Source organism: Belonocnema kinseyi, chromosome 8 (assembly GCF_010883055.1).
Source record: "Belonocnema kinseyi isolate 2016_QV_RU_SX_M_011 chromosome 8, B_treatae_v1, whole genome shotgun sequence".
Classification (NCBI taxonomy): Eukaryota; Metazoa; Arthropoda; class Insecta; order Hymenoptera; family Cynipidae; genus Belonocnema; species Belonocnema kinseyi.
In genome coordinates, this window is record NC_046664.1 from 41604284 (window position 1) to 41631322 (window position 27039).

Genomic DNA, 27039 nt, shown 5'->3' on the forward strand with positions numbered 1-27039 from the left:
TTTGTTAGTTCTTTTATAAACTATACCATTTTTTGAAAATTTACTTAAAGGATCTTTACCCTGTGTTATTTTTTAATAAATTTTAATCGGAATTCTAAAAATTGTATGGATTTCAAACTTGTTAAACATAAATTGAACAAAAGTATTAAATTTTACTCTAATAAATTTCGCCCATGAAAAAAATTATTTTCACTAGACTGAAATAGTTGAATTTTGAACCTAAAGGTTAATTTTCGACCAAGGACGCCCGAATTTTCAAACAAAAATGAAGAATATTCAACTGGAATAGTTGAATTTTCAACCAAAAAGATTAATTTTCTACCAAAAAATACGATTTTCAACAAAATAAATGAATTTTCAACTAAAAATGAAAAAAATTTCAGCTAAATAGTTGAACTTTAAACTAAAGTGCTGTATCTTCAAACAGAAATATTTAAGTTTTAAACAAAAAAGATAAATTTGCAACTTAAATGATGAATCTGTAACTGGGACAGTTTAATTTTCGACCAAAAAAATACATTTTTAACCAGGAAGAAAAAAATAGCGCTAGTAGTCAATTTTTCATTTTCCCGGTATGGTAATAACACGTTTTTTTTTCGAAACTTCCATATCTTAACTCGTAATTTTAATTCTTTTAGAAAGTTCCCTATTCCAAATCATAATCATGACTCTTTTCGACAATTCTCCTTTCAAAGTCAAAATTGTACTTATTTTGAAAATTCCTTGTTCCAGATCTAAATAATAAATTTTTCTTTTTTTTTTTAAATTCTCTGATCCAATTCAGAATTACATATAATTGCTTGGGAAAATGTCCTGTTCCAGCAAAAAATTTTTAATTTTCTCGAAAATTCACTTCTACAAGTCAGAATTATATATAATTAATCTTCTATTTTAAATCCAAGTCTGAACTATAATAATTCTTTTCTAAAATTGTCTTTTCAAATTTACAATTACAGATATCTTTTCCAAAACCCTCTGTTTCATATCCTAGATTTTTTATTTCAAAAATTTTAAATGTAAATCTTTCTCTTTTTAATTTAAAAATATATATATACATTTACAATTTCGGATAAATACTGATTGAACAGGCTGAGAATAATAAAATATCATGACACTTTCAACATTAATTTTAGTACAATCGAATGAAAAATCCCGGTCCCAGAATAAAGTTCCCGGTTTGCAACAATTTTCACGGTCAACGAAATTTAAAAAATTCGAGCTCTTAAGTTCAAAAAATGTTCATTTGAAGCAATAAAAACTGAACTGCAAATTAAAGCACTCAAAGTAAAATTCTTTAATTTAAAACTTTTAAAACTCAAGTTTAATAATTACTGTATTTCAAAATATTTTAATTCAAATGCTCAAGAATTTACACGTATAAAATCGGGACTTTTAACATTTATCAAACAAACAATTTTAATTAAGTACAGTTAAACTGCAATATTTAACATTTATAACTTTTACAAATTGTACAATTCAAAGATTCAAATTTACTTAAAAACTATAAATCCAATTTATAATGTTCAATGATCTAAATTGAAGAATTGAAAAAAATCTATACATTTGTATAATTATATCATCTTGTGAAATTTTAAGCTAAAAACATTAAAACTGAACGATTACAAATTTTTTTAACTGAAAACGATTAAAATTAGAAGTTGAATTAATTTAATTTTGAGCAGAAATAATTCAATAATTGTACAAATTTTATTTATACACGAATTTTTGCTTTTCTTTTGAGATATTTTGAAATATACAATTAAAATGATTTTTTTTCAAAATAATTAATAATTTTCCCAAGAATATCAATAAAATGTTTTTATTATCTTAAAACCTTTCAAAATCCTTAAAAAGTTTTGGAATTTGTTTGCAATATTTTTAAAAACGTACATTTTGGTTAACACTTTTTGACATATTTTGAATTTTTAAATATTTTATAATTCGTTACAAAACGTCTCAATATCGTTTAAAAAGATTCAAAAATTTTGCTAAAATATTTGTGTGCTCCTGCAAAATTAAAAGAAATTTCATTGAAAAAATCCACACATTGTTTTAAATTATTCGAAAATGCTTAAAGTTTTACATTAGTTTTGAATCTTTTCAAAACTTCTCAATATCTCTTCAACCTACGCGAATCTATAAGTTCTTTAATTTTGAATGTATAGTTCAACTTTTCGAATCAATAATTAATTAACAATGACACTTGATCAACTAAAAATGATGTTTATCAAACTACATTATTTCAATTTTAAACGCTTTTAACTATTTCAGTTTTGAAAGCTGAATTTTAAAATTCTTTTAATTAAATAAATACACTTAAAAATGATGATATAAAATGAAATTTTTTTCTTTTTTTTACACCTGGGAAATTATAAATTTATAAATAAATATAGGCATTAGTCTGGAAGAAGTTGTAATTATTAAGTTCTGTATATATTTATTTATGATCTAAATTGAAAACTGTTTAAAGCAAACGATTCTAGAATTACGCACTGTAAATTGAACTTAGAATTAAAAGAAAAGTTGTAATCAAGCTTATTTTAATTTCTCAAACAAATACACTGAAAATGGTTTGGGCGAGCTGCTCGCCCACGTGGTAGAGCTGGAACACCAAATGCGTCGCGCGCTGCTCACCTGCAACTGGGTACACATCCTCTCTCATACTGGGCACGCTCTGTTCCCACATTGGAACAGCTGTAGTCCCAACAGTATTGGTACAGTAACGCTCCCTTTAGGCGGAAGCACGGAATCCCCACGCCGAGTTTCGCGCGGAGTTATACAGTTATAGTTTATACTCGTGGGGTAATTTCATTCTCTTTTGTGGGGATGCTGCGTTCCCAACACACGGGAAAAGATCTGCTCGCACATTTGGTACTATAGCTTACTTAAATGTGGTCTCGCTGCTACACCAACCGTCATGGTGGCGCTGCGTTACCACTAAGAAGACAGTTGCTTGCCCAAATTTTTTTCAGTGTAGAAAAATAAAAAGATTATTTAAAAAAAAAATCTTTGTCAATTCCCGGCCCAGCGTCCACACTATTTTTAATTATGATACGAAATTTTGTTTTATATCAGACATGTTTCTTTTGAATCTCCAAGAATTTCCTAGGTAAATTTAAGTGTTCATCGTAAAAGAGTAATTTCAATTTTGACGTTATCTGAATTTAATTGCTTAAATTTTATACTTACTAAGCTGCCAAAAAAAATTGAGATTTAGGTTGAATTAAAGGCGAATGTTAACTTACTGTTAGGAGGGATTAAAGGTTTGCCTATCGTAGCACACCAGCCGACGGGATGAATATCGTTTGAGCAAAGGGAGACCCAGAAATCCCTGTCATCATGGTGACCGAAGCCTTCATATCTTAAAAGCGCTCGATATCCAGAAATGCGAAGAACAGTTGCAACCCAGAAGGAATCTGGAAAGGCCTCGCAAACCTCATCGCAGTCTGTGTTTTCAACCTCGACCTTCATTCCCACTGTTATATCGTCCCATATCTCCGATATCGGCGCCTGAACATTATATTTTAGAAGAGTTGGCACATTGTAAAACAAAAATTGGCACACAAAATTCCTTTGAAATGTTGATGAAGAGTTAGATACTCACATGTTTGAAACAAGAGACAGGAGCAGCGCAAAAGCCGTGTTCAACTAGCTGAGGAGTCCAATCATAGGATCCAGCCATCTCAGCAGTTCGCTTTCTTCTCACAGGCAAATCTTCCGGCATCACTGGTTCTAGTTTCACTATGTCTTTATCTTTTCTCTCCAATTCCTTCTGTTCCACTTCTTCCTCCTTTGGCGCTATCTAAAATAATAACATTGGTTGAGCAAAAAGAGCTCAAAAACGGGGAGAAAAGGGTAGCATTTTAACGAAAAAGGGGGCAAATAAGGGAAATATTTCAGATTTTTTAAATTGAGAAAAAAGAACAGGCCTCAGACTCACTTTAGAGATTTTTCAGTACTTAAATTCGAAATGGATTGACCGAATAAAATATAAAAATTTGAAGTTCATTCATTTCAGTTGAAAAGTCTACTAATTTTGGCTTGAAATATCAAAAATTTGATCGAAATTTTCTTTCTTTCTCGGTTTGCAAATTTCTTTTGATTGAAAATTCAACTAATTTCTTGAACATTAATTTTTTTAATTTAAAAACTCATATTTTTCTGGCGAAACTTTTATTTGTTAAAAATAAAATATTTTGTTTCAAATTTATCTTTGTTGGTTAACTCCAACTGTTTTTTTTTACATAAACTATTTCATTAAAAAATGTTAGAAATGCTAAAAATATAAAATAGAAATTAATCAAATAAAATTTGGACTCATCACATCCATTGCTCAAAGTATTTTGTTTAAAATGTATGCAATGAATTTTTTGCGTTAAAAATCAATTATTTTCTTGAAAATTCGTTTTTGTTGGTTAAATTCAACTGTTTTTTGATCTAATTCCGCCAAAGTTAATTTTTTTAGTTGAAGATGTATAATTTTAATTGATATTTCTTCTTTTTTTGTTGTTTAAAAGTAGCTTTTACAAATAAAAATTTTAATATTTTGTCAAAAACGTAAGTGTATGGTTCAAAATACATTTTTTTTGTTGAAAACTTAAATTTTTCGGTAGAAAATTCAACTCTTTTATAGAAAATTCGTCTTTTTGGTTTAAAAATTCAAAAATTCGGTACAAAAATCAAATAGCTGGTGCAAAAATTCCTGTTTTGTTAAGAATTCTTCTTTCTAGATAAAAAAATACTAATTAGTTTTAAAAAATTTTAGAAATGAAAAAATATATACTAAAAATTAATCAAATGAAATTTGGAGTAACATCACATCAATTGTTCAAAGTATTTAGTTAAAAATGTAAGTACATAATATTTTGTTGAAAATTCTTTTTTTTTCTAGAAGAAAATTAATCTTTTTCATTCAAAATTCGACATTTGGTATAAAATTTATGTATTTTGTGGAGAATTCATCTTTTTGATTAGAAAATTTATCTTTTTGGTTGAAAATTTAACTATATGGTTGAACCTTTATTCGTTTTGCTGAAAGCTCATGTTTTTCACTTGGCAATTCAACATTTTTTCATGCATTTTCTTCTTTATTGCCTGGAAAATCTTTCTTGGTTAAAAATTCATCTTCTTGACTTAAAAATAGTGTCTTTAGTATAATTTTGTTTTTAAAAAAAAGTAGCAAAATTGTGTCACCGTAAAAAAAAGTATCAATAGTGAGTGAGTCCGAGGTATAAAAGAATATTCCTATAAGAAATTATATCGTTTTTAAATACATTTAAATAATTGTTTTAATTGTTTTTGTTATTAAACTATTTTTTCAAATTGTAAATACTTAGTTCATTAAAAATCCTTTCACGTTTATATAAGAACGTCCATGAAAAGATATAATTTGTTAAATCAACTATATTTATGTGTTTTAAATTATTCTCATAATCAAGAATATTTTCTTTTCTAAAATTTGCTTCAATTATAATTACATCGTGAAAGTGAGAAATATAATTTAATATTTCTTTCTAATGTAAATTAGAAACCACTTTTCAATGCTCTTAAACAAACATTCAAAATAGTTACAGTTTCAGCGGTTACAATAATTTAATTTATAAAAACATATACTATTAAAAACAAGCTATTTATTGTAAAAATCCAGAATAATACATTTTAAAAACTTAAGGGCTCTCCAAATTATTGAAACGAAATCTCCAGAAATTCTTTGCAATTTTTTAAAATTAGTCTGCGCCCTTTATATCCCTTAAAATTATTAAAACCCTAGAAATCCCTTAAAATACAATTTAATTTATTCTCTAAAATTCCTTAAAATCTCTTGTAATTTTTGAAAATCCGAAAACTCTTATCAGAATATTTATAAATCATTTGAAATTCCATCAATTCAAATTAAATTCACATTATTCAATTAATTTCTCTACATCCCGTTTAAATAAAATGATCGCCTAGAAATGGCCAAATATTAAAAAGTTAAAATTGTTTAATTTAAAACGCTATTAAATTAAAATTATCCTAAAAACAGTATTTTAAAGTGTTTAACTATACGCAGTAAAACTAAAAGACTTCACTATGAACATTTTCAAATAAAACACTGAGGAATAAAACAAATTGAAACAAAAAACTGTTTTAATATTGTAAGAAAAAATTCTTTTGATTTTTAAATAAAAAATGACAATTTTTGGTTTTATTTTGGTCTTAAAGAGCAGCTTAGATTTCTTCATCTAAGAAAAAGTAAGAGAAAAAAATGTGTTATTATTTGGATCAACTTTATTTATTAATTAAAAATTATATGGAAATTTAACATCTACTAAAAACTGCGCCTGTATTTGCTGAACTGTTAAAAGGTGGGTTTTAGTAGTTATTAAAAACTGTTTAAATTTTAGCACTTATTAGAAAAGATTATAGTTGCTATTTTTTTAATTGTACAAAACTCTATAACTTTTTAAATTTTCATCCAATTTCAAATTTCACAACTTTTAAAATAGTATCGTAAAATAAGATCGTTTTAAGTTACTTATTAAATTTAGATTAAAAATGACCTAAAATTGTTAAAATCGTTTAGCATTTCTGTCAGACAAATCTTGTTAAATTTTAAGCATTTACGTTTTTAAAATCTTTTTAGTACAAAATTATTCATATTCGGAGACTCAAACTTACAACTGTTAACTTAAAAATGATCCAGTTTATAAGCTTAAATTTGAAAGTGTCAGGTTATGGAAATTTGAATTATAGGATATTATTCGATTTGAAATATTTCCAAGATAAAAGTGTTGAAATGAATGTGATGATAAGAGTCAACGACAACTTCCAGACTTCTAGACAACTGTTTTTTTTATTGCCTGATGTTTCGAAACCTCACTACTTTTCCTCATCAGATTAGAAAGTAATGGAATTAAAAACGACAGCGAAAAATTAATTTTGTTATGAGCATTTGCATAAATAATTCTCTAAATGTAAAACGAGCAATCGTACTTTCAAATGTCGTACATTTACAGAGAAAAGAGGGAAAAGGGAAAGTTTTTCTAGAATAGAGGAAAAAAGGCGAATTTGAAGAAAGGGATTAGATTTTTAATTTTTAAGAGTAAACTTACATCGATTTCTGGCTCAAGTTCTTCGGGCGAAACGGGATTCGTGATCGGATTCTCCAGTTGATGACACGGACTATATGTAGAATCTGCAGCAGGTGCTGTGTGTTCTGAAGATCGCGCACAAGCTCTGCTGCAAAATCGGCGCTCTTTCGTATAAAAGGCATGCTTCACACCGATGGCACCACATTTTTCGCAAACGGCTGCAAAAAGTTCATTATTAATTTACCGTCAAAATAGTTTTTAAGGATCTATAAACTCTTAAACTGTACAAAACGCTATTTACAGGCCTCACAGTCCCTAGTGGATAAAATATAAGGATCCATTTATTTCCATAGAATTTGAATGAATTTAAAGCTGGAATTTGAGGTAAGCAAGAAGCATTGATGAAATTCATAAAAATTCAAGGCAAATTAAAAAATGAGCTCATTAAAATTCAAGGGAATTCAAAAGAATTGATTGAAGTGTCTAATAATTCAAGGTGAGGTTAAAAGACTTCAGGATAAATTAAATAAAAACTTTAAAAAATTTAAAGCAATACACTAATTAAGTGTATTTGGAAGAATTCAAGTGAATTAAGAATTCAGGGTGAATTCCAAAAAATAATTTCAAATCTTTAAAATCCTACTAATTTCTAACAAAGAAAAAATGACTTATGGCTACAAAACAACACAAAAGAATTCGAAAACAAATTTGAATCGATTAAATCCATTTATTTCCGTAAAATTTGAGTGAATAGAAGAGTTTATTATTCGATATTAAAGAAAGTTCATAAGATTTTGATGAAATACCTAAGAATTTAACATCCATTTATAAACAAATTCTTTGGAATCTTTAAAATATTAAAATCTCCTAAAATCCCTTAAAATTATTAAAACCCTTGGAAATCCCTTTAAACTTTCGAAATAAATAAAAAATTTCCTAAAATATTTTTAATTCTTTGATCTTTTAAAATCACTGAAAACTTTTTAAATCTCCTGACAATGCCTGTGAATCTTTTACAGCGCCCTCAAATATTTTAAATCCTTTGAAATCCCATCAAATTAAAATTTTCTTTGTGATCTTTTAAAATGACCTAAAATATTGAAAACCTTTGATCATTTTATAAATTGATTCAATTAAGTGAAATTGAGTAAATTTCGAAGAATTCAAGTAAATTAATAAAATTCAAGTGAATTCCAAAGAATTTAAAAGAAGTTGAAATAAATTAATAAGAATTCAGGGTGAATTCCAAATTTCTTCAATTCTTTAAACCCCTACGAAATACCTCACATTTCTTGCATACATTCTTAAAATTTTGGAAATCTTATAAGATCCTGTACAATTTTTTTAAATATCAGAAAACCTTATAAGTCCTAAAAAAATGCCATATCTTCCGAAATTCTACAAAATGTATTATCCTAAAATATTTCAAACGCTTTGAAATTCCTTCTAATTAATGAAAGTAATGAATAATTCCATGGGATCTTTTAAAATTCCCTAAAATATTTCAAAATAAAAGCTCTTGAAAATGCCTGAGAAGTTTTAAAAATACCCTAAAACCTTTTAAAAATCCCTTAAAATGATTTAAATCTATTAAAAATATCTCGGAATCGTTGAAAATATCCTGAAATATTTCAAAAAAAAATTCAAGACAATTCAGAAATAGGTATAGACCTAAATTGAATAGTGATTAACCCCTGAGTTAATTTATTGAAAGAAAAGGGACTATAATGTAATATTTTTATTTTAAAGTAACTGAACGGTGATTTAAGAAAAAAGTGACTAATAGTGACTGTGTAACAGACCTCATTATTTTTTACAATTCCTTCTTACAGCAATTCCCTGTTTTTTGCTATTTTTTAAAAAATGCCTGACTGTTGGAAGCTTTGATATTTTACCAATTTTTTTAAAGTTCCATTAGGAACCTTAACTAAATATAGGGTAAAATAGGAAATATAAAGCCCGGTCTCTGAGGCCTGTATTTATCCACCGACAGGCCCCAAAAATTTATATTCACTAGTTTCTAACACAAAAGTGACTATTATGCGTTAATAATGTGACTAATTTTTTTCTTTAATTTAAAAGAATTGGGAAAATTTTTTAAATTCCATTGATTTCTGTCAAATTGGCGTGAATACAAGGAAGGAATTGAAGAAAAAAAGTAGATCTCGATGAAATTTATTTAAAAAAATTAATTAATAATTATAACTAATAGCGTTTTTATTCATGTATAATTAATATTTTACTATTCTACCTTATTTTACCCTATTATTTAATCAAATATAATTATATTATAGGTGAATCGACTCGTCTCGAGCTCACGAATTCTTTCTATGCATGCATCAACTTTAAATGATGTAAATGAGAAAACGTTTTCTATAAAAATCGAAATTTCAAATAATACAAATTACCATCACTTCCTTACTTCTTCATATTCGTCTCGAGTCAAGGATTTTTTTATATTCTTGCATCAACTTTGAATTATGTTAATTAAAAAAGTTTTACTATAAAAACCCATTTTAAAAATATTAAATATAAGTATGTATCAATAAGTTTCGAATGAGCTCAGAAAAATTCCAGGAAATTCAAAAGAATTTGACGAAATGCCGAAGAATTGATATGACTTCAGAATGAAATAAACAAAAACTAAATGTTTTTTTTAATCCATTAAATTCAGTAGAATTGAGAACATTGAACTTAATTTTAAAAATTTAAGAGAATTTAAATTAAATCTGAAGAATTTAATAAAAAATGCAGTATAAATTAATAAGAATTGTAATCTTTTTAAATACTCTAAAATATTTCCAATCCCCTTAAACTTTACCAAGCTCTTGAAAGTTCTTTCGAATTTTTGAGGTGCCATATCTTTCGAAATTCCTTAAAATCCCATCAACATTTTTTTAAAAAGCATTAAAATATCCTAAAAGATTTCAAACGAATATAAGGAAATTCAAAAATAGGCAAATACACCTTAATTCAATTGTAGTTAATTGAATTTTTAATTCCAATTTTTTTTAAGTTGAATCTTCATTCACAAAAGATTTCAGTTCTTTTTTTAACACCAAACTATTAAATTTTAACAAAAAGTAACTTTTCAGCGAAAAGTATGACTTTTCAAGAAAATTGTTGAAGTTTCAACCAAATAGTTGCATGTTTATCAAAGAAAGATGTAACTTCTGCTAAAGAAGGTGCAATTTAAAACCAAAAAGATAATTAAAAAAAATAGGTTTAATATTCAACCGAACAGTTGCATTTTTATTCCAAAAAGATGAAATTTTGTATAATACCGTTGAATATAAAAATCCTTAACAAAATAGTTCAATTTTTATGCAAACAAAATTCCAGTTCACTTTCCAATCCAAAAAGCTCAAGGAGAGGGGGGGCAGACAATTTTTTATGAGTTGTAATATCCTAAAATTGTTGCAAAATCAACTGTTCGGTTGAAAATTCGAACTCTTTTTTGAAGTTTGTATTTTTCATTTTAAATTGAACCTTCTTTAGCAGAAATTACATTTTCTTGGATAAAAATGCAACTATTTAGTTGAAACTTCAACGATTTTCTTGAAAAGTCATACTTTTCGCAGAAAATTTACTTTTTGTTTAAATTTAATAGTTTGGTGTTGAAAAGAGAACTAATTTTTTCTGAGGATGAAGATACAATTAAAAAAAAAATTTTATTAAAAATTCATCTGTTTTAAGAGAAATTTGGTCTTTCTTGGATAAAAATGCAAATGTTTGATTGAAAATTCTATTGTTTTATTCAAACTTGAACTATTTTGTAGAAAATTGACTTTTTGTTTAAAATTTATATTTTGGTCTTGAAAAATTAACTTAAATTCTTTCTGGATGGAAGTTCAACCTAAAAAAAATTGGCCTTTTTATTAAAAATTCATATTTTTTAGTAAAAAATGTCATCTTTCTTGGATAAAATTAAAAATGCAACTATTTGGTAGAGAATGCAATTATGTTTGTTAAACATTCATCCTTTTTGATTTAAAAATTTCGTCTTTTTGGATTAAAAATTCTATTTTTTTCCAAGACACTTTTTTTTAAATTCATAGTTTGATATTAAAAAGTCAACTGTAATCTTTTTTGGATGAAAATTCTACTTTTTTAAGAAAAAGTCACCTGTTTTGAAAGAAATTTCATCTTTTTTTGGATAAAAATGAAACTATTTGGTAGAGAATTCCATAATTTTTTCAAAAGTCATTCTTTTTGGTTTAAAACTCGTTTTTTTGGATTGACAAGTCATTTTTTTTTTGTAGAAATTTATTTCTTTTTCAAAAATTCATATTTTGATCGTAACACAGCAACTGAAATATTTTTTAGTAGGAAATTCAACTACTTTTTTTTTCAATTGATCTTTTTGATTTTAAATTGCACTTTCTTTAGCAGAAATTACATTTTCTTGGATAAAAATGCAACTATTTAGTTGAAACTTCAACGATTTTCTTAAAAAGTCATACTTTTCGCAGAAAATTTACTTTTTGTTTAAATTTAATAGTTTGGTGTTCAAAAGAAAACTAAAATCTTTTGAGGATGAAGATACAACTTGAAAAAAAAATTTTAATAAAAACTTCATCAGCTTTAAGAAAAATTTGATCTTTCTTGGATCAAAATGAAAATGTTTGGTTGAAAATTAAACTAGTTCGTTAAAAAGTCATACTTTTTTGTTGAACTTTCTACTGTTTCATTTAAAATTTATCTATTTCGTAGAAAAATTGACTTTTTGTTTAAAATTTATATTTTGGTCTTGAAAAATGAACTGAAATCTTTTCTGGATGAAAGTTCAACTTAAAAAAAAAAATGGCCTTTTTTAAATTAAAAATTCATATTTTTTAGTACAAATTTTAACACTATGATTTTTTTTTTAATAAAAAGCCATCGGTTTTGAGAGAAATTTCATCTTTTTTTGGATAAAAATGAAACTATTTGGTAGAGAATTCAATCATTTTGTTAAAATCATTCTTTTTGGATTGACAATTCATTTTTTTATCGTAGAAATTTATTTCTTTTTAAAAAAATCATATTTTGATCGTAACACATAAACTGAAATCATTTTTAGTAGAAAATTCAACTATTTTTTTTTTAGATTTATCTTTTTCATTCAAAAAATCATCTGTTTTAGTAGAAATATCATTTTTTTAAATGAATTTTTTAACTGAAAATGTAGCTTTTCTATTTTTTAAGGCTGATCTTTTTTTAGTTTAAGATTCTCATTTTTTGATCGAAAATCATTTTTCTGGTTTGAAATTTATTTTTGTTGGTTAAAAATGCACAAGTTTCGTGAAAAATCAATTTTTTGCTGAAAAGTAGTATTTTTACTTGAAAATCCACTTTTGTACAGAAAATTCGTCTTTTAGCTTGAACGTTCAACAATTGAGATAAACTTTTATTTATTTCTTGCGTGAAAAATCTTTATTTGTCAAAAATGCATCCTTCTGGTTTTAAAATTCTTTTTTTTTTTAAATAAAATTCATCTTTTTTATTTAAGTATAAACTATGACACTTTTTAGTTGATGATTAATATTTTAAGGTGAAAAATTGAAGTATTTTGTTAAAAAGCCATCTTTTATAGTAGAAGATTTTTATTTTTTTATTTTTAATAAATTAATCAATTCGAAAATTTTAAATTAGTCAAGGAAAAATCAGAGAATTTTGAAAATGACCTTCTCGGACACCCTGCCTAATTCTCCTAGCAATAACTAGCAAAACATTTCTGGAAACTAAAATTTACATACAGTGCGCGTCAAATAAGGTATCTAATTTACAGATTCCTTACCAATTCCATCCTTGCGAATGGGAATGAAGTTCAGATCAGTATGGGGCTGATAGGCGATTGGCGTTTTGAGCACAAGACCAGGATGTTTGATTGGTTTAATCTTTCGATTCCGATTATCCTGGGTTTGGGTCGCTGCGTTATTTACGACTTGTTCGCGATCTTCCTCAGTCATATAATCTTCCAACGTCATATATTCAGTCATTTCGTTGCCCTCTGTTTGTGGATCGTATCCCTGAAACCAATAGTAAAATCTAGAAGTAGATGATATATCCCATTTGAATTTATCATCTTTACGTGTCGCCACTTTGAAAATTGTGACTTACGTGATGCATTTCCTGGACGTCGACAGCCTCCATGGCTTCATCAGGTTCGGAACATTCACCATGATATTGTTGAGGTAAATAACGGACCATAGTTGTAGGTTGCATCTGATGATTTCGAAGATCCTCGAAAGAATGAGAACTGTGCGAAAAGAAGGGACTCTCGGCATGTCGAGGGTCCAGCATTAATTCGTGGGTAGGTTCCCCATGTACCATCATGTCTCCCATCCACACCATCCCTAATTCAGGCATCCCAGGGATGGCGGCCGCGTATACTGAAATAAATACGAAAAATAAATAAATAAATTTGATTCACTTAAGCGACAAATATGTCTGATTTCAATCTAATTAAATTGACGGTGCGAAATTCGCGAAAATCTCGCACTCATTGTTGTTCAAATTGAATACCTGATTGGTTGCGTGCTGCTTGGTATGACCAGAAGTGGCTGTTTTCAGTTTGTTCTTTTGAATTTTCTGGAATTTTTTTAATTGCAATTTCTAAATAAGGACTTTTTATTCTAAACATTTATTTCTGACAGAGAACATTTTAATTGTACATATTTTGATATATTAAAAATAATTCCGTTCTTGAAACTTTTCTACCACACTATAATTTGCAAACATTTTCATGTTTTCAAAGAGATGAGAAAACTGAAATTATGGATAAAAACATCGAATGTCTTGAATTAGGAAGAGTATACATTTGCGGTGTCCGTACCAACAATAGGATTTCTGAGAAAATTAAAAATAATGTAGGCTTTATTTCAATTTGGGTAGAATTTTTAGAAGTTAAAAAAAAAATTCAAAAATAATTTCAAATTTAAGAAGATTTTAATTTTTTTGAAAGATTTCCGAAAATTTAGGAAATCTTTTTAATTCTTTTTCCAGTTGTGAAAAAGTTCTAAATATGTTAGTTCTAAATATTAAAATATAACCTTAATGCAAATTTACAAATAAATTTAAAAAATAAATAATTATAGTCTCACATTTTTTCTTTCTTGACAGAAAATTTTGTCGGTTAAAAATTCGTTTTTTGATTTAAAAGTTAAACCACCTGATTAAAAGTTAAACTACTTTTTTTAGAGATTAACTTGTCCTATGTTTGAACGGAGGTACTTATGGGTCGGTTCTGCTTTCAATGCAGTCGTGATGTATATTCGTGCCGGAGAGATTTATTTGTAACATCTGTTTACAACACTGATAAGTTACTGCGATCATACTGAATACGGTGGGGCTCAATTTTGTTTTTTCAACAACAACCATATTTAATCTTAAAACATTTTCATGAATTCATTCTGTCATTTTTTTTTTAATTTGTTCAAAATTTAGATCGTTTTCAACCATTTTTTTTTTTTTAGAATGATAAAAATAAAAATTATGGATACATATTTAGAAATTCACCTTATTTTATTTTCATTCACATTTTCAAAGACATATTTCTAATTCATGATGTTAAGCCTATCTCAAAAAAGGTACTGTTATCAAATATTTCGAAAATATCGGACAAATTATTTACGAAAACCTCAGATTGATTGCGACACAGCGTGAATATGACTTTTAGTGACTGTTTTCAGTTAATTTATCAATTAAACTAGCTGTGAATTCGATCTCGGGTGTATCCAATTTGTTTGTATTTACAATTTTATATTGTTTATTTGAGAAGAACTTTTCTTCTCTATTTTAATTAATGACAAAATATGTTTGCTTCCTCATAGAGTAAGTCAAAATAACAAAACACAAATAGGCCAATAAAAACGTCTCGAATCCAGAAGCTTTTCTGTTTAAAACAGCTTTTTTTAAATTGTATACATAATTAATTAAATGAATTATATTTTTCCGAAATTGTTATCATTACAAAGCTTTCTCTATGAGAAAACAAAAATATTACGAATGTCCGTATCATTAATTTTTTAAATAAAAATTTCCAATAAGTAATTTCATGATAGAATGTATTTTACAATGTTTCTAAACATTTTTGATAAAGGAGACCATTTTAATTGTAAATGATTTTTTTTTAATTGGGAAATAATTCTGTTTTTAACATTTCAATACTACACTATAATTTGTAAACTTTTAACACTTGTAAAGAGATAAGAAAAATAAAATTATGGACAAAAACATTAACGGTACCGACAATAAGATTTCAGATAATTTTTTTTATGATTTACATACGGATTACTTTAAAAGATTAGGTTTAGAAGACTTCAAAATTGGTTGAAAACAATCTGATAACTGAAAACTGAATTATTTAAAAAGATATTTAGAAGTTTGAAAAAGATTGGAAAATAATTTTTCAAAATATTTGAAAACTTTAAAAGATTTCCGAAAATTCGCCTCATATTTTTGAATTTCTTCCAAGCTTGATAATCTTTTAAAAAATCTCAAATTAGTAAAATTATATTCATATAACCTTAAGAAAACGAACAAAATTTACTTAAAAAAGAAATAATTCTTCGAAATTTTTATTTTGTATTAAAAATTATATTGCCCCGCACATTATAATTTGGGTGTCATTTGCATTCTTCCCTATCCGAAGAACCTTTCTTTGCGATTTTTCCGGAAATTGAGATTTTAAACCAAGATCATTAGATTTTAAACATTTTAAAGCTTCAGAATTTAACAAAAAAATTAGAGGTTACATTGTTGTTAAACATAAAAAATTGGAATCATACGTACTAAACTTAAATGATTATAATTTGAACAATAATTACTCTCAGAAATTTGAATTTTATTTTGTCGTTTTTCGTAGGTACTTATTGGTATTCTAAATAAAAAATTATTAGGCTTCGAAAAATACTTCCAATTTGTCCACAACTTTAGAGTTTATTCGTATGTTTCACCTGAAATTTGTATTTTTAAACCAAACATCATCAGATTAATGATTGTTTTTCAAATAATAAAAAAAATGTAGAAGAATTTTAGATTTTATTACTGATTTTTGATTAGGTCGAAAATAAGAATTACGATCTTAAATAAGGGCTTATTACGTTGTGTTCTATGTATTATCTTAAATTGCTAGGGCTACTACAAAATTCTTAGATTTCAAAGAATATTTACAATATTTTAACAATTAGTGTACTGTTTTCATCAGAAATCAGTATTATAGAAGAAAAATGCAACAGTCTCATTGCCTATACAAAAATATTAAATATTAATTCTAAATTTGAGATATTTTAATCTAAAAACTGCGTAAAACAAATTTTAATAGTTCTCAACTAATTTCAGATAAAAATTGTAACTCGCATATAATTAACATTACAAGAATTTTATAAATCGTCGAAAAACTTTGATGGTATCATATACGATACGTGAAACAATCTGATTTTCCTCTCTTTTTCGCAACTAAACAATAGAAAGGAGATAAAGTAAACAAAAAATTAGATTTTGCAATAGAAGAAAGAAATCACGATCCTAAATAAAATTTCCAGGAGTTTCCAGGTTTTCCGGTCTGCTAGACACCCTTGTATTGTTAAATATCTAAAAAATGTCAAATATATTTAAACTCTGGACAAGGATAAAATTTCAAAGTGGTTGAAATTTTAAAAAACATCGATTACAAGTATAAAGGAATGAAAAATGTCAAATATATAGGTACTCGAACTAACCTGACACTGGATTCATATTGCATTAAGTACAGTATATAATCTATAATTTCTACCTATATACTCTGCCTGCAACGTATTATTGTTGTTTAAATCACTTTTTCTAGCCAAACTGAACGACACTCTTCTTATGAAATATACCATTTTCTAGATTCAAAAATGTATTAATAAAAATTCCTATTAAAAAAGTGTCTTAACTTTGAAATGTTGATAATTAAATCTACAAAAAAAAACCTTTTAAGGATTTTCGAAATTACTTAATCTCTAACTTGAGCTATAAAAAAGCCCATTGATTATTGCAACATATTTTAGAAGGGAAACGCCAACGTCAATATTTAAAAAATAGTAGTTTTAATAACTGCTTATTTAAATACAATTATTTCCATGTCACATTTTCTTTGAAATTATTTTATTTGGAAATAATATGTATATTTTTTTTAATTAGTAATTTTTTGCATAAAACATTTTTTTAGCTAATATTTAATAAAAACGTGACGAATATAACATGAAATCGGTTATTTTAAAGAAAAAGAATTAAAATTTAAGGAATTAAATTCAGAATTAATCCAAAATTTAATCTTTATACAAAAATTATCAAATTTAACAACGAAATTATAGGAAATTAAAAAAAAAAAACAAGAAACAAACGATAAAATTTGGACAACGTACTCTCCAATGTACTCTTTCAAATTAAAAAAAAAAATAAAGACATAAGGAAAAAGGTAACCTCCAAATCGCATTCCTTATTTTCTCTGACGCCTTTTTTTATTATTTTATCACAAATTTGATTAATGAATTTCATGAATTCCGTAATTAAAAATCATTAGATGTCAAAGGAGATTTACAATTCTGAACAATTTTCTGATACGTTATGTTGGCGTTTTTCGTTCAAAATTGTTGGTATTTAAAAAAAAAAATTATTATAATTAGATTTCAAAGAATATTTACAATTGTGCATCAATTTTAATTTATGTTAACATTTTTCACAATAAATCTGACATTTTAAAGAAAAGACTCCAATGATCGAATTTGGATAACAAACTCTCCAATGTTTTCATTAAAAAAAATATATATTCGTGTTTTTCGTCGGAAATATTGGTATTTTTAATACAAAATTATTAGATTTCTAAGAATATTTAAATTATTCAACAAATTTAGAGCTTGTTGGCGTTTCACATGAAATTGCATTGATAAAAAAAGATCATTAGATTCAAATCAAATTAATATTTGTTTAAAATGATGAAATGGACAAGTTGGAACAATTAGATTTTAAAGATTTATCATTTTTAACAATTTTAGATTATATCTTGTTTTTTTTATATCGAAAATTGGTATTTTAAAACAAAAATCATTATAATTTGAACAATATTTAGAATCTTTGAACAATTTTGAATTATTTTAGTGCTTTTCGCAGGAAATTGGTATTTTTAATAAAAAATTATATTTCAAACACTCCTAAAAAGATGCACAACTTTTTAACAATTTTAGGTTATGTTGGCGTTTTACATCAGAAATAAATATTTTTAGTAAAAAAAAAACATTAAGTTTAGAAGACGATTAACAATTCTAAACAATTTGCATGTTATGTGTTTTTTATCTCAAATTGATACTGCTAATAAGAAATAATTAGATTTCAATGAATATTTACCATATTTCAACAATAATAGTGTGTTATCGTTTTCACCGAAAATATTATTTTTAACAATAATCATTTGACTTCAAATATTAAAATTACAATTTCGAAAAACTTTAGGTTAAGGTAGTGTTTTTCGTCGAAAATTGGTATTTTTTAACAAAAATGCAACTTTTTGATTTTCAATATATTGCACCAAAATATTGTCCTTGTTTTTGTTTTCGATTATTTTAGATAATAGATACTATATGAAATACCAAAATTTGATATTAATATTAATTTTATCATTGAATTTGAAAATTACGAGACTAAAAATTATAATCGACCGCGCAACGTGCGCGTTTTGTTTTCCTCTTATTTCTAAAAGGTTCACATAAAACTTCAAATTATGGAACCTTTCTACTTAAAAATTTCAAAATTATTCCATTTAGAACGTTTCAATTTAAATTTCTTCAAATCTTCATGACTAAATAACTGTCAAAATAAAAATGGTCGACATTTAAAAGGACCAAATTTTCAGTTGTTGAATTTTAACATGAAGTTCACAATTTTTTGATTCTGAATCTTCCCAATTGTTTCTTATGTAATGAAAAATTGTTTAAACGTCTAACATATACCGACATTTTACGAAAATCAAACTGGCCACAAAAAATGGTTAAATAAATAATTCAAACAATTAGAGCCAACATTTTTAGATATTTAGTCCTAATTACTATAGCCACCAAATCTCGAAATAAAAAAGAGTCGAAGTTTACATTCTTGACATTTGAAATGAGATATTTGTCAACACCCTTCAAAAACCTTTGATTAAAACATTTAGAAAAACTTAACGTGACCCCAAAATCAGTATGCAAATTGAATTAAGCAAAGTGCAGAGTGGAATCGATTTTCCCTCAATTATAAAAAGCAGTGGTTTAATTTGAGAAATAAGGGAATCAAAAATAAAAATTAAGAAGAAACCGATTTGGCCATGGTCGAGTTCTGACCATGAAACCGACGCGAGGCGTCTCGAACTCGGACACTTAGAGCTAAGTTTATTTAACCTTTTTTCCTTTCTGGAACAACAGCCCTGACGTCCGTTTTGGTTCGAAGAAAGCTGACGCTTTATTTCAAAGAAAGTGAGTGGTGTGGTATGTATGGGAAAGAAGAAAAGGCGATTAAAACGACAGAAAAAATGAAATATGTACGAACCATTGGGAGCCTGCATATCCATGACAAAGGGTTCCGTAGGTTCACTATGCGTTCAGCCAATATTACCGCAATCTGTATTTTTTACGACTCGGGTGTTCCATCCCTATCAACTCTAAAAACATTATTAGCGAAAATCCACTTGGGTTTCGTATCTCGCTATTTGCATTTTCACAGAAATTCACGTAAAAATCACAGTTTTTCGCGACATCACTGAACAATAGGGCAAAACATTCGGCGGCACTGTTAAACCCGGGAATGTTTTGACCTGCAGAAAGAGACAGAAGGGAAGTGTAGCAGCATTTTAAAACTTCGAATAGTGCGCCACCTTGTGTGTGGATGTGGAAGTTAAGTTGAAAAATCAATTTTGAAAAATTAATTCATTCTTGACTTTATTTTATTATTTGAATATACGTGGCTTTTATTATACCAGAAAAAATATATTTTCAACATTAAACAAGTATGGACAATCAAATCTGTTTAAGAAAGTTTTGGTAGGAGTGTTTGAATAATGAAAAGATGTACGTGTAAGCTTGGACAGATGTAATTTCAAATTAACTTTAGAGACTATATGGTTTTTAGAAAATTTTAAACCAATTTTTGAAAATTGAAACATGTATTTCTGCAAGCAGTTTAAAGGTTCTGGACAATTTTGAGACGTGGGAAATTGAAAAATTTACAATCCTTATAAAAAACATTCATATCCGAATTCCGAATATATTTAAAAAGATGTAACGTATAAAAAAATACATTTCTTTGATTACTATTTAAAAAAATTATGTCTATGTCGGTAAGGATGTGCTTCAATGAAACGTTTCATTGGAACAAAGTTCCAGAAATGTTCGAAACTTTCAAAATATAATAGATTCAATTTAAAGCGTATTAAGTTCATAAAATTTAAAGTGAAAATATTCAATTTAAAACCAAAAAAATTAATTTTCAAGTAAGAATATTAATTTTCTACCAAAATAGACGAATTTTCAGCAAAATAGTTGGATTTTTAATAAAACACACACAAAATTTGGCGACGTCTTTACGACATCGCAAAGATACCGTAACGAAATGGACATAGGATATGTCGTAAAGTTGTCGTAAATATGTCGTAAAGACGTCGCTAAATGTTGGGCCCAGCGGGTCTTTTAGCTAACTACTTCATTTAAAAAAAAATACCAACAAAATAGTTGCTATGGACCAATTATTTTTACTGATTAATTAGGAAGATTTACTGATTCATCCTTAAAATATGTCTGATTCTTCTAACTAGAATTCAGTGACTAATTGATGTTAGGAAACATTTTTACTGTTCTAAATTTATAGAGAACCAAACACAAAAAAAATTGAATTTCTAAACAAAAATTTAATTTTCAAACCAAAAAGACGAATTGACTAAAATAGTTTAATTTTCTACCAAGAAACATTAATCATTTAAAAGTATAACTGATTCATAGCTAGAATTCCGCCACTAATTCATATTAGTAAAAAATTTAACATATTCAAATTTATAGAGTATCAACTAGTTGAATTTTTAGCCAAAGCCATTACTTTGCTGTCAAAAATATTATTTTTTAAACAAAGAGATGAATACTGTAAAAAGTAGCTGAATTAAAACAGAAAAGATTTTTCATCTAAGAAATGACAAAAATGGGTCAACTTTTAAGCCAAAAAGACGAATTTTCTACCCGAATATATGAATTTTTAACAAAAACATTATTTTCCAAAGAAATACTTTCATTATTAAGTAAATTAATCAATTTTTTTTTACCAAGACAATTGATTTTCTACCAAAAAATGGGAATCATTACATTTTTAGTAAAAAAAGTAATTTTGAAAAAAACTAATTTTGAAATGAAATAGATACATATTCAAACAGAGATTAATTTTAAACTAAAATGATTACTACTTCACCAAAAATGTAATTGTTGACATTGCAACCATAAATATTTTTATTTTATATCAGAAGCATTTAATTTCATCCAAAAGGACGAATTTGCAACAAAATGGTTAAATCATCAACCAAAATAGATTGTTGAATTTTTAAGTTAAAAAGACAATTTTCCTAAAAAACAGTCGAATTTCCAACTAAAAATGATGCATTCTTACAAAATTTTGGAATTTTCAAAAAAATTAATTTACACCCCAGATCCTATAGAAACCGGCACGGTTTTGCAAATCCTAGAACTGCTGGCCTACGCAGTTTCTCAGAGGGCTGGGCCTCGGAAGTGCAGCAGTGCATGAGTACTCAGTCGAGTATATTGCGCAATATTATGCTTTATAATCTGGAAAAGTTCAGGCGGCCTTAACTGTTTACGCTTCGAGGGCACCGATTTAGTAAAATTGCCAGCGCAAGGAAACCCCCGAAACTGTTATTATATGGGACTTGTCGAATGTATTGTTAACCAAATTGTATTTGGTTTCAGGTTGAAAACCGTACTTTAATGGTCTATTTGGCTCCATTATAATTATAGCAATCTGGTTGAAAATTCATATATTTTGTTGAAAATTCGGCTTTCCTGGTAGAACATCAATCTTCTTGGTAGGAAATTCATCTTTTTAGTTGAAAATGTGTTTCTTTTTTTTTTTATGAGAATTTTTTTTTATATAATATGTTACTTTTCCGTTTTTTGTTGGAAATTAATATTTTTTTGAAAAATGGTCTTTCATTGGAAAATTCGTTTATACTTTTGTTTGAGAATTATTTTTTTAAATTGAATATGCAAATATTCCATTCTTGGTTGAAAATTGCTGTTTGTAATTGAAAGATGATCTTTTCTAGTTGAAAATTCATCCTTTTAGATTAAAAATGCAAATTTTTTTTTCAAAACTCACCTGTTTTACTTGAGGGTTCAATTATTTTTTTGAAAATTCGTCTTTTTTGGTAGAAAAATTAACTGCTCGGTTTAAAGTTTAACTACTTTCAAAAAAAAATCATTTTATTTTTGAAGATTCATCATTTTAATTGAAAATTTAACTGTTTGGTTGTAAATTAATTTTTGTGTTGAAAATTTTTTCTTTATACGTCGAACAAACTTATTTGTGATAGAACTCTTGTAAGTTGGTTGAATATTGATCTTTTTCCAAAGAAAATATTCCTTGCTGTTTAAAATTATTCTTTTCGGTTGAGGATACACATGCATCTAGTTTGCTAAATATTTGTTGTTTTGTTTCGTTGAAATCAACAAGTTAAAAAATTGTTGTTTTTTTGTAGAGTAATCTTTTTAATTTAAATTTAACTATCCATTTTTGGTTGCAAAATTATTTTTATTTTTAGTGGAAAATTGAACTATTTGGTAGAAAATTCATAAATTTTGATGGTAGTTCGACTTTTGATAGAAAACTAATGTTTTTAGATTAAAAGTTTAGCTATATTTGTTAAAAAATGCAACTATATTGTTAAATATTTAACTATTTTGTTAAGGTTATCTTTTTGGTAGAAAATTTAATTGTTTTCTTGAAAATTCGTTTATCTTTTTTGTTTGCTATATTTTTTGGTCGAAAATTCCACTATTTTGTTCAAAATGCAACATATTTCTTAATAGAAATCTTAGAACTATAAAGCGTTTCGTATTGAATTTAATATGATATTTCATTTACTTTATTTAAAAAAATGTATTCCCATATTATTCCCCTATTTTGGTGGAAAATCGCCCTATTTTTCTTCTTTTTAGAGCATTTTGGGCAAATGAATTCATTAGAAACGCGTTACAACGCAGAATAAATGTGAAATCCGTGTTTAGCCAACGGCTGCGTAATTTTCATGACACGGGGTGGTTGGGGTAGGATGGATCAGAAATAGCCAAAATTGATAACGCAGTTTATGGACGACCCCTAGGTAAATTAGGTATTATTACATTACGTTATTATTTCCGCAAAAATTGTTCCCGGGTGAACCCTGTTTTTCATCATCGCAGACACGGACTAATTGAACTGCCTGATGAGCATATTATGAGATAAACATTATGAGGTTAATAATATTATTAGTACTACATTGCATTACATATGGACGATTTTGTTTAATAAAATGAATAATTTTTTGAGTATTTATAAAAAAACTAACTTGAATAATAATCATATTACATCCCAGTGGGCACAAAGTTTGGCGACGTCTTTGCGACATGGTTACGACATCCTATGTCTCGGTCATTAAGGTGTCTTTACGATATCGTAAATAAGTCGTATGATTTGACGACGTCTTTACGATATCGCAAAGACACCGAAACGACATGGACATAGGATGTCGTAAAGTTGTCGTAAAGATATCACAACGATGTCTTAAAGACGTCGCCAAATTTTGTGCCCGCTGGGATATTATATAAAAAACTGTCAGTCCATTTATTGAATTTGTAATACAAATTATTCTTATGGTTAATAATCTTTTGTAAAATTAAAACAGTGAGTTGCTAAAACAAGAGAGATTTTCGATTAGATCGGAAAAATGAATTTTTGCTTATTGAATAAAAATGTCTGATAATTTTTTAATACATTCAATTACATATTTGAAAAAATGAATTGAATATCTAAGTTAGGAATATTGTCAGAAAACTGATACAGTCGAAACTTAAATTTTAAAAACTCTTTCCGGATTCGGTTTTTATGTCCGGAACCATATCGAATTCAATCATACTGTGTTTACATTTGCACTTTAATTAACAACTACAACGACCGAATTAATCGATCCAGAGTGATAGTTTTCGCCTGCATGAATTTCGGATTATACAAGACTTTTTTCCATGTATACTTCAACGAAAATTTTTAGTTCAGGTTCTGAATTCTGGACTATTTTCCATATTTATTCTAACGAAAGTGATTTCAGGTTCTGAACTCCGGAATACAGTCACCTCCCAATATAAGAACGGTTTCGGACATGGCTTGCCTTGGTCTGGATTCTAAATCGAGGGAATCCAAACGTAAACAAGCAGGGGTGCGTGAATAATTTTTGTTGGATTTTGACGCATGACGCAACCTGATACAACTGACGCGTTGAGAGTGGGACCCTTGAGCTGTTTCTCACGCTTCACGGAGCATTTCTTCTCTTTCGGCTCCGTGGCTACTCTCATCACGAAACTGCGGAGGTCATATCAGTTCTAGGAGTATCGTAAACCGGGGGGCCTTATATGGGGAGTTGAGTATGTAATATTTTGTGATCAAGTAGGTCTCTTTATTATTATAATCAACTTTTTTGGTTCGGACAGATTCCGGATTTAACCAGACACATCAGTTTTCGGAATAGACCTGATAGGTTCGCAGCAATTTCGGATAATTTCGGATCAGTTTCAGAATCCGAAATTTGTAATTAATTAAATTGTAATTAAACCAGTGACATTTACCAAATATATATTTTTTGAATTAATATTATAAGTAAATAAAGTTTACACAAATATTATAAATATTAGTCAAAGAGATTTCACTTCCAGAAGGTTTGCAGTTCTGATCCTTTCTGCAATCAACTCTGCAAACCCTCAAGAAAGTTTTCAGTTTAGATCATTGTTATTGCTTTTCCCTCGGCGTTACGCGTGTAGACATTTTGTCTTTCTCCATGGACATAGGAAACAAGGGACTAGGCTTGCCATAGCGGGGGTGATGCAATGAGGGGGGAGGTCCGCCACCTTTTGATGTCCCGCGACAAACATGGCAGCGCCCACATGTTTATATTGTCATGCACAGTTTTTCGGCAAAAATGCTCGTGCGCATAATCAAATGGCACATCGTAAGATGGCAGCTCTTCCCACTCATGGAAATCTCCCCCCTCCCATGGATTCAACCCCGCTCGCAAAGGTTAGGATGGCATGCCTAGTCCCGTGTTTCCTATGTCCATGTCTTTCTCCCACTCAACCTAAACTACTGCTACCTGCCACAAACACCAATGTTGCCATTTTGCCATTTGCAGTATAATTGTACTCTAAAAGTATGTTCCTGTACATTTGTAGGTTATGTTCACGTGTTTTTCATTTTCTTGCAGAATTCTTTGCACGTATTTTGATTATGTAACGATGAATAATAATGAGTGAGGTATTTTGAATTAGAAAAATATATCCAAGTTACTTGTAGAAATCTGCCAATTTCAGTATATGAACATGTAAAAATAATCTATTTTGAATTTAGCGCCAACATTTTGTAAGTTTGTGGCAGAACACGGATATCTCTGGCATGCGCAGTAAGCTGGGGGCGGTACCTATTTCAGTAGCCAATGGGAAGTTGGCGGTAACTTTTAAAGGTGGATGTAAGCACTATTATTTTTCAGCGGAAATCAAATGCAAATTATATTTTCGCAGCTGGAAAATTTAGGGTAATACCAAAGATATTATAAATGTGGATGCGGTGCGGGCTTAGTTGCCCGCCATAAATATAGACGGCGCGTCCGGCGAAAAAAGTGACTTCCCCTCTACACACCGCTACCCAAAGATAGCACTGACGAAGTCCCATCGATATATTTTGCCACTTGGAACGCTGTAAGCAACTCTCAGTAGGCCCCTCGAGTTATTAAATGGCCAATTAAAACATTTTTACATTTATAACATTGCAAAACATGATTATTTTAATAAATACCACAAATAAAAGCCGATAAGTAATTTATATTACGGTTTCATATATTTTCCACTAATTCTAAAATGATTAATTATAATTTTCATTCTATATATTGTCTATATATAGTTCTTTAATATTATTTAGTTTTTATTTTTGTGGTCTGCAATTTCTATGGATTTTTTTAGACTATTTGTCTAATCAAATTGTCGTATGTATTTACCAATTTCTTAATTATTATATATTTTAACGTTTTTATAAAAATATAATTATAATTCCAAGTGATAGGAAAATTGTTCTTTCGGTTTTTAGAAGTCAAGACGGTAGTTCCAAGCCATGTTACGTTTCGCATTGGCAAACAAAATTAGACGAACAGAATTTCACTGACATATTCATAAAAAATATCATGTTCCATAAAATATATTTTAAAATAAACTTTAAATTATTGTAATTATTACAGCTTACTCGAAATATATATAATTCAAATTATTTTTTAAGTTTTTCAGAACTTTTAAATATATTTATAATGATTCCCATTTTGTCGTAAAATTTATGCAAAATTCTGGAAAAAAATGCCTCAAAATCTTCCAGATTTTTTTACAATTTTATAAATCCCTGAAATCCCGAATTAAAAAATTCTAGAATAATGAAATTCTGGACAGTTTACAATGTTATGGATTTTAAAAATTCCCGAATAATAAAACTCCAGGCCGAATTCTGTTTAATGATAAAATATACAAACTAGAAAATTCGCGAATTGTAGTAATTGAGAAAACTGTTTTGTGGTCAATATTATTTATTTATTACAAATACAATAATCAAATATTTTTATTATACAGTCTGTCAAGTTAAAGCGTGGGTGGCTTTACTCGCAGTCGGTAAGGTGTATCGACATGATTTTGGTGTCAAAATATTAAGAAGAGCT

General features: G+C 27.6%; 1 protein-coding gene across 2 annotated transcripts in view; it reads right to left on the reverse strand.

Annotated features, from left to right (window-relative positions):
* LOC117178949 (polycomb protein Sfmbt-like) overlaps positions 1-19816 on the reverse strand; it is a 40248-nt gene extending 20432 nt beyond the window's left edge. The window contains exons 1-7 of one of the 2 annotated variants that reach the window (XM_033370528.1): positions 19599-19816; positions 13581-13646; positions 13176-13447; positions 12853-13084; positions 7095-7291; positions 3605-3802; positions 3246-3510 (exon numbers count right to left, since the gene is read on the reverse strand). In XM_033370528.1, coding sequence (XP_033226419.1) covers positions 3246-3510; positions 3605-3802; positions 7095-7291; positions 12853-13084; positions 13176-13447; positions 13581-13646; positions 19599-19620 — 1252 coding nt within the window. In that variant the 5' untranslated portion in view covers positions 19621-19816. The remainder of the gene's footprint in view (positions 1-3245; positions 3511-3604; positions 3803-7094; positions 7292-12852; positions 13085-13175; positions 13448-13580; positions 13647-19598) is intronic. The other variant, XM_033370529.1, reaches the window with a different exon arrangement.
* Positions 19817-27039: the final 7223 nt, after the last annotated feature.